General features: G+C 31.0%; 1 protein-coding gene across 1 annotated transcript; it reads left to right on the top strand.

The window, feature by feature from the left end:
- The first annotated feature begins 348 nt into the window (after positions 1 to 348).
- Positions 349 to 12,828, top strand: LOC101248458 (uncharacterized). Its single transcript, XM_010315649.4, has 11 exons — positions 349 to 380; positions 785 to 890; positions 7,771 to 7,993; positions 8,113 to 8,298; positions 10,015 to 10,144; positions 10,280 to 10,360; positions 10,508 to 10,707; positions 11,213 to 11,308; positions 11,458 to 11,551; positions 11,680 to 11,796; positions 12,384 to 12,828. The coding sequence occupies exons 3-11, from the start codon at positions 7,820 to 7,822 to the stop codon at positions 12,485 to 12,487; spliced, it is 1,182 nt and encodes a 393-aa protein (XP_010313951.1). The 5' UTR covers positions 349 to 380; positions 785 to 890; positions 7,771 to 7,819; the 3' UTR covers positions 12,488 to 12,828.
- Positions 12,829 to 13,251: the final 423 nt, after the last annotated feature.

The raw sequence follows: 13,251 nt of genomic DNA, 5'->3' as shown, positions 1-13,251 counted from the left end.
TCGACAAACTAGTTAAACCTATTATACATATTTTCTAAATATATACATTAACTTATTATTTAATTTACTAAAATGAGTGATGGATTAATAGTTGGTGGACAAGATCCGAGCCATATATTTATGTGAATTTCATTATGGATCTGTATCATTTCATGTACCAAGTATGGGCTGATAAAAGTGTAGTCCTATTGGAGAACAGTGACCTTGTATTTGGGAGGCCCGCTAGGTTAAGACTTTTAAGCCTATATATATGGCATTAGGTCCTCTCTTATGGCTTGATCTAAAACATTTTCCCATAGTTGTCCGCCGTCATTTCTGGGAGGAAAGAAAACTCGGCCGAAGTTTAATTTGTCTTAGTTGTGTGTTACTATGGTGTAAAGGTACAAACTCTTTTTTGCGAATTTCATTATTTATAGGTTTTATTCATAGATCTGATTAATATTGTTGCATTTTTTGATTAATTTAATACTTGATAGTAGAAAAAAATACACAAGTCTAAAACCATTTTAATTGATTATCAGACGAATAGATTTTGATATCACTATTACTGTAAAATCGGATCGCGTTTAAGATTGCATCTTAAACCCTTAAACAAAGATAATGTTGCGATAATGTTCTATTTTACTTGTACTCTATATGCAAATGTAATTTATTAGAATGATATTCAATTAATCAAGTTCAAAGTTTATTTTGATTTGGAATTCTTAAGTTCTTGACAGTAATTGAATGCTACAAGATTTCTAACTTTTGATCCCTTATCTTTTCGAATCGAGACCCAACCCAGGTTGTGTTGTCCCAACAATTGGTGAGGAGTACCTCAGTACACGATCGCACACAGTAACTAGGAGTCCTATTACTCCTAAAACAATGTGCCTCGCAATGGCGTGATGGTACACACTATATATTTTTTTTGCGAATTTTATTTTTTAATAGGTGTTCTTCATATATGTAATTAATATGATTGTGTTTCTCAATTAATTTTATACTTGATATCCTAAAATATTATATAGGTTTAGAAGTCTATTGATTGTTCATTAGATGATTAGATTAAACTATTACCATTACTGTAAACTGGATCGCGTTTGAGATTGCATCATAAACCTTAAAATATAGATAATATTATGGCAATGTTTTGTTTTACTTGTACTTGTATAAAGATGTTGCCTTATTAAAGTGATATTCAATTAATCTAGTTCAAAATTTATTTTGGTTTTTGAATTATTAAGTTCTTGGCAATAAGCGTATGCTACAAAGACTTTTGTATTTTGATCCCTTCATCTTTTTAAATTAAGACCCGGTGGAAGAAACATTAGTCCCTATATAAGAACCACGGTCTTGTTAATTTTGCCTAAATAAAGAAGCAACACAATAAAATAGAGATTTTACCGTAGAAACCTTCCTTATTAAAGGAATGGAAAAACCACACCACGATTTTTTACCTTCCAGAACAATTTAAGATTAAACTTAAGAGTTACCTTTAATCTTTACCTATTAACTGTAATCGAAGAGTCTATTCTCCAAGAAGCAAAACCTACTTTTTGTTACAATTCTCTCGAAACGATCTCACACACTAGGAATACTGATTCTTCAACAATGCTTTTAAGATGAAATTTGCAACTACCCTTTAGAAAAAAAATCTAACTCTAGTTCTTCTTTATTCTCGTCTTTTTAGTCTGTTTGATTCACTATGCCTTTCCTGAAGATTCTCTCAATTTGTTATTACAAAAGTCGATTTCTTTGACTTCGACCTTTTATAGATGTGGATTCAGTCTTGGTCGACTTTTACAAGGAAAGAAATTAGTTTTTCCTAGAAAAATAATTTCTTTCCTTATAGGACTTGTTATCCTTCTCTTTTCACATAAGTTTCATCTACCTTTTATTCTTCTCCTTATTTGACTTAGATTGTTATTTTAAATATGTGTCCTACTGCATATATGTTTGAGAAATCTTTTCTCACTCTTTTTGTTTTATGTCTGCAACATACTTGTGAACCTGCTTCATATTGTCATCATTAAAAGCTATTGGAATGCTTTGACACAAGTTATCAATTTCTCTCTTTCTGATGATGACAAATATACTCTTTCCTGAACTTGTTTCAACAAAACACACTCTATCCCCTTTTGACATATAAAAAATAAGGGTAAAGTAATAAAAAATAATAACATATGAACATAACATATTCAGAGCCATAAAGGGAACTCTCAGGACAAACATTGTAAATGATCAAATTCTATGGATATTAGCAATCTAAATAAGATGTAAAGATAATAGTCATGCAGGAAAAATAAGCTAATCAAAACATGATATACAATGTTTTAAATTCAAGAAGAGCTCTAATGCAACATCCAAAAATACAAAACACAAGAAGTAACAAGATTGTCTAAAAAAGCAAAAAGGTCAGTCTGGTATAACGGTTTAAGATACGAAAGAAGAAGGGGTGTGAGATAAACCCAAGAGATGCAACATACTATCCATTCAAGCATTGTTTTACTGTTGTTGTTGTAGCAACTGGTCCTTCAATCTAGTTACTTCCCCTGCGACTCAAACTAGTTAGCGCGAAGAGTCTCAATTTCAGCAAGGATGATAACATTCTATTCCCTGGCATCGATGAGAAGGATGTCAACTAGGCCAGTAGCCCTGAAGCAGTAGCAGAGTCTAATCGTTATTATCAAGTAGTCTACAATTATTAAGAGTAGACCTGGTAAGCATATCCTCATATACAAAACACTCTCTTCCCCCAAAGAAACTTCAAAAGCTTTAAATGTAATGATAAAGAGGTTTCCAAAAGCCAACTGATGGGGACCAACCATTCGTGTCATGTGTTTTATCATGAGAGAGGGTCAGTCAATAAGTTCTTTGTTTTTTAAGGCATTGGCTATCCCATACCCCTAAAGGATGCCTCATGGTATCTTTCCCAAAAGGCAGAACTCTCTTGTGCATTAATTCGTACATCAATTTGTGAAAGGGTGTTATTTCCCCTTTAAGCACTCTCAAGGTTGTGCAGTGACCTACCCTCGAGAGTGTTTAGACATGAGCATACAATTCTCATCCTTAGTCCATACATATTCAACTAAACCACCAGTGAGGATATAAAAAACTTTACTAAGATGGACAATATCAAAAACTAATTCAACCCCATCCATTTCTCCCTTTCAACAATTCATATTGTTCATTACTGATCAGACTATACATCTATTGATTAAGTAACATGATTACCTCAACCCAGTATGAATATCTTTCAAGGTTCTATTTTTGCAATTAACTACACCATCTTATTGTGGTGTTCTTGGTGCAGATAAGATGTGATCAACATCATTTTTGGCACACAATTTCAAGAATTTTGAATTTTTACTCTCTAATCCATGATTTGAACGAATGTTTATGAGTTCGCGATTAAACTTCTTTAAACTAGTTTCGCGAAAATTTCAAACATATTATATGTCTCATCTTTAGTTGCAATAATTATGGTCCAAGTAAATCTTGTGTAATCATCCACAATTACAAAAACATATATTTTTCTTCTTAACATTACATACGCATTGGTCCACATAAACCCATATGAAGTAATTGTAATGGCTTGGTTATACTTACTATTGCTTTTGGTTTGATTGCGGATTTCACAAGTTCAACTTGAGCATATGCTCCGCAGACTTGATTATCATTGAATACAAGTCAAGAACAAGTTAAGATTAAGTCCACCAAACTCAAGATCAAATTCAAAAGTAATTGAATATATTTTAATATATATATATATATATATATATATATATATATATATATATATATATATATATATATATATATATAAAAGAAGAATTGGAAGATTCATATAGATTATAACATAATAAATATTCAAAATAAAATGCTATAATTGTTGCAATATTTGATCTTGATTATTTTCTATCCAAATCAAAAATTAAATCAAATCATTTTTTTGTTTGATTTTGGGTTTGGATTTAAGTTTTTTAAAATCGATTATATTAGATTTAATTAAAAATAATAGATCAAATAAAAAATCGAACCACACAGTATATATATATATATCTTTTTTAGACTTTAAATTTATGAAACCCATCTCAATAAGAATTCAATAACAAATTATAAGTTTGGAAAATATCAATATTCTTTTCTAATCATCTAAGAAAAATAAAAATAAAATTATTATGTTTCTTTAATGGGAAAAGGGTCAAATATGCGTCAAAACTATTCAATAATTTCTAGATACATCACCTTTGAAGTTTGGCTCATCTGTGCCCTCAGCGTCCAACTGTTCGCATATATATGCCCTTGTAGACATTAGTTGCTTTGTTGGAAATAACCAACTCATTTTTTCTATCTTTAAATAACAAATGGAAATGTCACATTCCTTTTAATTACCACATGCCATTTATATTTTTTTTTAAATGAATATATTTCTTTTAATAGAATATTTGACCCTTTATCATATCCGACCCAATATATTTGAGCCCCACCTATCAAATTTAAAATGAGATAACATTTGACATTTGAAATGCAACTGAACATAGTAATAAGAAGAGAATACACAAAGTAAAACAACATCAATTTTAATTAGATTTAGAAGCAAAAGCTCAAATCTCACCTGAAATTGAGCTCTGAGCTCACAAGAGAGCTTTGGTGGAGTCTGTCTCTTCGGTTTTGATCTGGTTCGCCAAAGCATGAAGTTGGGGTTGTTTGCTTACTAGGGCAGTGAGGTACGTGGGTTGGAGTTTTTTCGGCTGCATTGTGGGTGGTGTTCTAGAGCTTGTGGTGGTCGGACTTATTTGGTAGTTATTTATCGGAGATTGTGCAAATTAGTGAACTCGTTAGAGTTCGTTGTTTGCTCATGGTTAGAGCTCGAAGCTCACTTTTAATGGTGTTTTTCTATTAGGAGAAGGGGATGAGTTTGGTTGGAGATGACATTTTCTCGACCAAAAGGATTGAGTCAGATGTAATTTGTCGGCTTATGTGAAATATCCACCAAAGAAATTTGGGTCGGATATGATTTACGGGTCGGATATCCTATTTAAAAGAGCTATATTTATTTTTAAAATATAAATGTCATGTGATAATTAAAAGGGATGTGACAATTTCATTTTTTATTTAGGGAAAAGGCAAATATGCCCCTAAACTATTCAAAAAGGTCTAGATATATCATCCGTTTAAAGTTTGGCTCACTCATGCCCTCGCCGTCCAACGTTTGGTTCAAATATGTCCTTATGAGCGTTAGTTGTCATGTTGGACATATCCAACTCATTTTCATTTCTTTGAATGCCACATAGAATTTTCATGTCATTTTGACTTTATCACATGACATTTATATGAAAATAGAAAGATATTCGGCCTCATAAACACCTAATCCAACCCATAATTCAACCCCCTTTTAAAAAAATTATCCAACCGATTTTCAATAATTTTTTTTAATTTTTATTTTTTTGATAAATTCCGAAAATGAGTAATTGATTAATAAAAAAAAGGAAGAATATGGGTCGGATAGTGAATTTGAAAGGAGTTGATTTATGGGTCGGATTAGTTGTTTATGAGTCCGAATATCTTTCCATTTTTATATAAATGTCATGTGATAAGGTCAAAATGACATAACAATTCCACGTGACATTTAAAGAAATGAAAAATAAGTTTGATATGTCCAACATGACAACTAACGCTCATAAGGGCATATTTGGACCAAAAGTTGGACAACGAGGGTATGAGTGAACCAAACTTTAAACAGAGGGTATATCTAGACCTTTTCAAATAGTTTAGGGGCATATTTGACCTTTTTTCTTCTTATTTAAAGAAAGAAAAAATGAATTAGTTATTTCTAGCAAAGTAAGTTTACAAGAGCGCATATATATATATATATATATATGCGCGAAAAGTTGGACCCGAGGGTCAAACTTTTAGCGGGTATATGTAAACGTTTTTCCTGAATGAAAAAATTAGTTTAGTAGTCACAATTCCTAACTTAATTAGTAAAAGTATCTATACTTTAAAATAATTATTTAAAATATCAAAATGTCAATATTATAAAAAATAATTTGTATTCAAATACTATTATTTGTCTTTCCTTTTATTTTTCAGAATAGTCCAACATTAAATACCTTCAGTATCCATTTAGACTTCTTTCTAGACTTTAATACTATTGAATTTATTTTCATCTTTCAGGTTTTCAATTTTTTTTCTCTTTTACCAAATTTTCATCATTATTCTCTCTCGCATTATTGAAGAAAAACTAATTATTCAAGTTCATGCCAATTTTTTCAGATCTATGATTAATTTAAGAAATCTCTCAATACATAAAGGTATTTTTGAAATCAACAATTATTTTGCGAGATTTCATGAGATTTTGTTTTCAAAATAAAAAAATTATGTTGAATTTTGAATATATCTATTACAGATTTTCGTCATTTTTTTAAATTTTTATGTGAGTTTGTTAACATACACATAAAATATTTATGCATTTCGGAATTTAGTATTTGAAACACTATTTTTTTTTTATATTTTGTTTTCATATTTGAGATTTAGTAGATTGTAATTTGTAGTAATCCACATTAGCATTCATACATAATATATTGTTTGATTTTTTTGTAAATTCATATTTAATAATCTCGAATTTTGCTTATAGGGTTATTAATTCACAAGTAAACACAAATTTAGATTTTAATTTGCTAAAAAGAATTGGAAAAAGGGAACATACCAGACGAAGAAGAAAGAGAGAGTCAAGAAAAAGGCTACAAAATAGTATTCATACCAAAATAGTATTCATATTAATTTTTGTTTGTCAATTTTTTTTTCTTTTACTCATCATTTGTATTTTTATTAAGAACATTGTATCTCTTTTTTATTTGTTGTCATTCAAATATGTATCTCATATGAATTTTTATTTCTTAAGCATAGATGTATCCTATTTTTTAACAATCAATTTGTATTTATTTAAAATATTGTATTCTTATTATATCATTTTTACTATGTATGTTATCTCATATTAATTTGTATTTTTTAAGCATATACGTATCCTTTTTTTAACGGTTGATTTGTATTTTTTAAAATATTATATCCTGATTATATTATTTTACTATGAATGCTATCTGTTTTCTAGAATCTTGTATTCTTACTTCTTTCATAGTCAATTTGTATTTATTTTATTAAAATATTATATCATTCCTTAACAGAATTATTATTTTCACCAAGTATGCTATTCTCTCCACCCCCACCCCCCAAAATCTTGTACCCTTTCATAAATCATGTTCATATATATTGAGAAACGATCAATAATATTTTTTACAATGCATATACATATATATATATATATATATATCTGTGTGTTGTGATCCAATTTTGATTACTGAAATTGTAGTTTGAAAGTAAAAAAAATTCAATTTTAATTTAAATAGTAAAGTGAGCACATAAAATGTAAAAAGTATCGATATACAATTATAAAGAAAACATAATAAAAAAGAAAGTCGATCTAATAGAATGAAAAATGAATTTTTTTTGAAATTATAAATGATGAGAATTTTAAGTGATATGTTTTTTTTTCTAAAAATATTATCTCCCTTGATTTTCTCCTTTCTAAATAATTGTAATCTTGAAAATCAAACAAATAAAAAATACATAAATCAAATATATAAACAAATTAAAATATTGACATTATTAGATAAATATTAAAAGTGTGGCTAAGAAAACCTATTAAATGCCAAAATATCGACATTTTGAAAATTTTGCCTTTTTTAATAGTTTAGGGCTTGACCCTTTTCCTTTCTTAAATTACAGGCGGAGATTCCCTGTTTACTGGTAAGAACTTAAACCCTAAACCCTAATCATGGGCACCGCAACAGAGAACGAGAGCATGGATTCCGAAGGCACATCAACACAAGAGGAGACCTTCACAAAGGTTTCAGTATGGGATTTGCCGGACTTGCCAAAGGGGAAGTTGCCTCCTCACATTGAGCTTCAGAGGACTCGCGTTCTCTGTGGTTCTTTAGCTCCTACTAATGTAAAGTTTTGATTTTTCTTCATTAATGTTGTTGTTTTGTGATTTTGAGTTTGTTAGTGAAGAATTTTGAGTTTTGCTTACTGTTCTTATGATTTTTTTTTGTTGTTTTGGGAGTGAAGACAGAGAATGTAAATTATTCAGGTGCTTATGCGGCTATGGGTGTTGATAACAGTGTGCGGTTTGAGCAATTTCGTGATAATTTCAAAGTGGAAATTGTGAGACTTGAGGAGGATGAATTGGAGTTTGATATGATTGGTATTGATCCTTCTCTTGCCAATGCATTTCGCAGAATCCTTATTGCTGAGGTGCTCACTTCTCTCTCCCTCTCTGCGCAGTTTTCCTGAATTGAATTTGTGATGTGGTTAGGTTTTGTTTTCCTTTACTGTTTATTTTGTGCTTAAAAGAATACTTGAAATAAGCCAATTCAATCGGGCTCTTAGTGAAGCAATGGTAGCTGTGAAGTTTCAAAGTTTAAACCTGCAGGTTGAAAAAAAATTAGATTTTTCACATTTTGAAGTAATTTTGTGCTTCTGCTTCAACTTTTTATTTTAAGAAGCAGAAACAAGTTAACCTGATTTTTTTGTTACAAATAAGAAAAGGGTAGAGATATTGCTGATAAATAGTAATGTGTAGCAGAAGCTGAAAGCTTTCAAATTTAACTAAGAGCCCGTTTGGCTCAGCTTAAAAGCTGGTCAAACTAACTTAAAACTGGTTTTTGACTTATTTAGCTGTTTGACAATACTCAAAATAACTTATTTAAGTTAAAAAAAACTTATTTTAAGTCAAAAGTTAAAAGCTGGGGTAGGCTCTTTTAAGTTGACCATATTTTTACCTTTTTACCCTTAATATTTTTATACAATCTCCAAATTACCCACATAACCTAGCATCTCTTTCTTCCATTTTCCCTTTTCACGTGTGGATGGTAGACAATGACTATTGTTAATGATTGAAAATAAAATAAATTTTAAATCTTTTAAGTGATCTATTCAAATTATATATTATCAAAAAATGTAAACTAAGTTGCATATATAACTTAAACAAAAATTTATATTCCTATTATAAATAATTTGTGATAACAAATAAATATGTGAATGATAGACAATTATTATTACCTATGGATGAAACTAAAATAAAATCTTAAATCGTTCTTTGATCTATTCAAATTACTTATCTTTAAAATCTATAATAAGTTTATATTCCTCTTATAAATAATTTGTGATGAGAAAGAAATATGTAAATGATAGCAAAATATAATTATTTATGGCTGTAAAATATAAATTAGTTAACTTTTATTATGTTAACAACTTTTAAGGGTATTTCAGACATTTTGATTTAAAAAGATGTTTATCAGCACTTATTTGCCAAACACATCAACAACTTTTTTCTTTAACTTCAACATTTTTATCCAAACACATAACTGCTTATTTTAAAAACAAGTTTCAGCACTTTCAAAAGTACTTTTTTAAAACTGCTTTTATTAAGCCCATCCAAACGGGCCCTTAATTTAGCTACTTTCTTTATTTTCTGGTAGTACTATTTGTTGTTCCTTGAATTTATATTATTGTATTATTTTGTTGTAGTTACTGTTTCTTTTTTAGAATGCTTTGTCATGCCTTGCTGGGTATTTTGTCGTGGTTTTTGCACTCCTATTATTTTCTTGAACTGAGGATCTATCGGGAAGCCTCTCTACCTCCCAGGGTAGGGTAAGGTGTGGGATTATACTGAGTATGTTGTTGAGGCGACGTGGTAGGACTTCACTAATGATTGATTCTGGGCTACTTTGAGCTGTATTCCCTGCTTATTTATCAACAAGTCATTTTGATTGAACCATATAAACTTGTCGGTTAGTTTAAGGACATGAACTCGATGATTGGGACATATATATATATATATATATATATATATTTGTTTCCTCATAGCATATTCTGGCTGATGTTGTTCCTCTACTTGATGAATTGTGTCTGACATTTGAAATGTTGACGAAGTTTATTTATTTGCCTTGCTGTCTGGTTTTCATTCAGCTTCCAACCATGGCTATTGAAAAAGTTCTTATTGCAAACAATACGTCCATCATCCAAGATGAAGTGCTTGCTCATAGGCTTGGTCTCATCCCAATTAAAGTCGATCCAAGGCTGTTTGAGTATATGTCAGGTATTAGATCTTCTTGTAACATCATATCAGTTGTTACTATTGAGTTTTATTTTAATCCCCTCCCCCCTTTTTCAAATAGAGGGATTGCCTTTGATGGGAATTATGATGTATAATTACCTTGTCCTTATTTTCCAGAAAATGATGTCCCTAATGAAAAGAATACAATTGTTTTCAAACTCCATGTCCGTTGTACAAAAGGCAGTGATCGACTTAGAGGTAATATTATTAGTATGATTATATCATGAAAATTTTCCCATCATTTAGTTCTGCGTTTTCTGTTCTTTCATGTGTGGTGCTTCATTTGATTGCTACTACTCATGCAGGCTAATTAATTCTTCTGCATTTCTGTGTTAATAATTGCAGTCTTGTCTAGTGAGCTGAAGTGGTTACCAAATGGCAGTGAATTGATACTAGGAACAGAACATTCAGCATCAAGTTCGAGTGCGAAACCAAAAACTTATACTTCATTCAGCTGTAGTCAGGATACTCGACCAGAATTCTCGGACGAACCAATTGCCCCAAAAGATGCAGATATTATTGTAGCCAAACTTGGACCGGGTCAGGTAGCCCTTGTGTCTTGTATTTTCTTATTTGCTGCTTTCTGTTGAAAAGGGAAGAAACTTATTAGAGCAAATATTTGAACTGTTGAACATTGTACTATTGCTGCTTGATTGTCAGCACTTTGCTCTTTGTTATTTCACAACTTATAGGTGCACTTTTGCTTTTGTATCCTTTTTTGGCTTTGCATATTACTATGTGAAGATTCTGCTAGGCAACCATTTGTTATGCAAGTTTTGTTCTAAATTACTGTATCCCCATTAGACCAAGTATGGCAAAATTGCATCAACATCTTTTGACTTTTTCTATGTAGTGCACTAATTCTTTCTTTGTATCCTTTCTTTGCTTTGAATATTACTACGTGAAGATACTATTAAACACAACCATTTGTTACAGACGTTTTGAAGATCAAATATACTAGAACCGCCATATTACTAGTTCCGTAGAAATTGTGCCAGCACCTTTTGGTTCTTCCTATGCAGTGCACTCACTCATTCCACAATATTGTAGGAAATCGAGCTAGAAGCTCATGCTGTTAAAGGAATGGGTAAGACACATGCAAAGTGGTCTCCTGTGGCTACGGCGTGGTACAGGATGCTTCCCGAGGTGACTAGAGATTTTTTCACAGTATTTGATTTTGTGTATAGAAATTATTACCTTCTGACTATTAGTTTTCAAATTCTAAGTCTTAAAATTGAAGTCCAATTTATTTTTGCAAATGATTGGTATTTATCTTATTATTTTTGGCACTGAAGGTTTTATTATTGCGGGATATTGAAGATGATGAAGCAGAAGCACTTGTGAAGAAGTGTCCGCTTAAGGTGTTTGACATCGAAGATATTGGTAAAGGTATAGCCACTATAGCGACATTTATCTGTCAGTCCTTGATCTAATTAGGTCACTAATTGCAAATTTAAAAATGCAAAGCTGATGTGATAATGCTTTTTCCATTGTTTCTAACAAGCATTCATGTATAGGTAAAAAGAGGGCAACTGTTGCTCGACCAAGGGCTTGCACTCTCTGTAGGGAATGCATCAGAGAGGAAGGTTGGGACAAGAATGTAGCACTGAGACGTGTAAATGATCATTTCATCTGTAAGTATAGTAATAGTAGTGTATTTACTTGGTTGAATACTGTATGCGGAGACGTCCAAATTTCTTGGTATCTTTTAAATAGAATAATATCTGTATCTTTGTCCCCTACTATTATCTACTTCCGTGTGAGCTTAAATTCAAGTTTCTTGAATTTCAATTTCAGTTTGGGAGATAATGATAATAATATAGTACTTTGTCCAAGAAAATACTGGTAGTAATATATTTAGCATTTTTTCATTTCATTCTAAGCAGAATCAGTTCTGTTTCAGGCTTTGATGTTAACTTTTAGTGCCAAGAGATTTTAGGGTATTGAGAGTTTAACTTCAATTTACTCGTCACTTTGAAATACTGCATGTCAAAGTGTTAGGTTGAGTATAATATGTTAGCATTTTGATCATATTTACAAGTGGCAGAGTGAAAACAGATTCTTTATGCTCTAGGTTCATAGTAACATGATAAAAATTCATGCATATTTTTCATCTATGTGCTTCTTGATGATACCTGATTTACCATTCCTTGATCCAATTCATCTGATCAAATAGCTTTATCTTCAGAGAAACTTACGTTATTTCTTGTGTATTTTCTAGTTACCATAGAATCAACTGGAGCTTTGCCACCTGAGGTGCTGTTTACAGAAGCTGTAAAGATTTTAGAAGAAAAATGTGAACGGGTGATAACGGAGCTGTCATGATCAGTCCTAAAGGGTAGTTAGATAGGTTATCCTTTCCAGAAAGCCAAAGTAAGAGTTCAGCTTCGTTTCTCGTGTGTATGATAGACTCATGTGGTCCAGCCCTTCCCCGGACCCTAACACATAGCGGGAGCTTTAGTGCATCAGGCTGCCCCTTTGTGATAGTCATTCTCTTTTCTCCTACATTCATATTTCTAAAGTTTTGTTTGTCAATTGTCTTCGGACACATTATAGACGGGAATATGATTGTATTCCTGATTCTGCTGTCTTCGGAAGCACAAGTACAGGAACATGTTAATTTAAATGTTTAATTGGCAGAGGATTTTATAGTTCCTCTTGCTTTATTTTTGCTCGTTGGAAGAGAATTGGAAAAAAAGATTGTTAAGAGGAGTTTGAACTTAAAAAAAGTATTTTTTTTCTTCAACATGAGTTTTTCAAGTGAAACATCTTTTTTCACTTGTGAAACTGAACTTGGATAGGGGTTGGACATGAATTAAGTGACGTTTCAACAATTTAAATTGAAACATCAAAAATTTTTTGTAGTTGAAATTGTATTTGAATGTGTCAAGAACTACTTTTGCAAATTTGGGAAGTTCATCTTCAAAAAGTTTTCAAACTTTTTTTTGAGGATTGTCACCTTGTATTTTATACATCTTTTATATGATTTTAATCAGTATATACATGTATATATATATATCACGTGATTCTCTATAACCCTGGTTAAATTCGCCCCTATAAATAATAAAATAATCATTCATCTGAACAAA

Source organism: Solanum lycopersicum, chromosome 12, assembly GCF_036512215.1.
Source record: "Solanum lycopersicum chromosome 12, SLM_r2.1".
NCBI classification, from domain to species: domain Eukaryota; kingdom Viridiplantae; phylum Streptophyta; class Magnoliopsida; order Solanales; family Solanaceae; genus Solanum; species Solanum lycopersicum.
The sequence above is the reverse complement of the archived record's forward strand: the minus strand, read 5'-3'. Positions and strand labels throughout refer to the sequence as shown.

Excerpts from the sequence above, each read along its gene's own strand:
- LOC101248458 (XM_010315649.4), top strand. The coding sequence starts at position 7,820 with ATGGGCACCGCAACAGAGAACGAGAGCATGGATTCCGAAGGCACATCA. Across the intron at positions 7,994-8,112 it reads GTTCTTTAGCTCCTACTAAT|ACAGAGAATGTAAATTATTC; the intron begins GTAAAGTTTTGA and ends TTGGGAGTGAAG. Across the intron at positions 11,309-11,457 it reads GGTACAGGATGCTTCCCGAG|GTTTTATTATTGCGGGATAT; the intron begins GTGACTAGAGAT and ends TTGGCACTGAAG.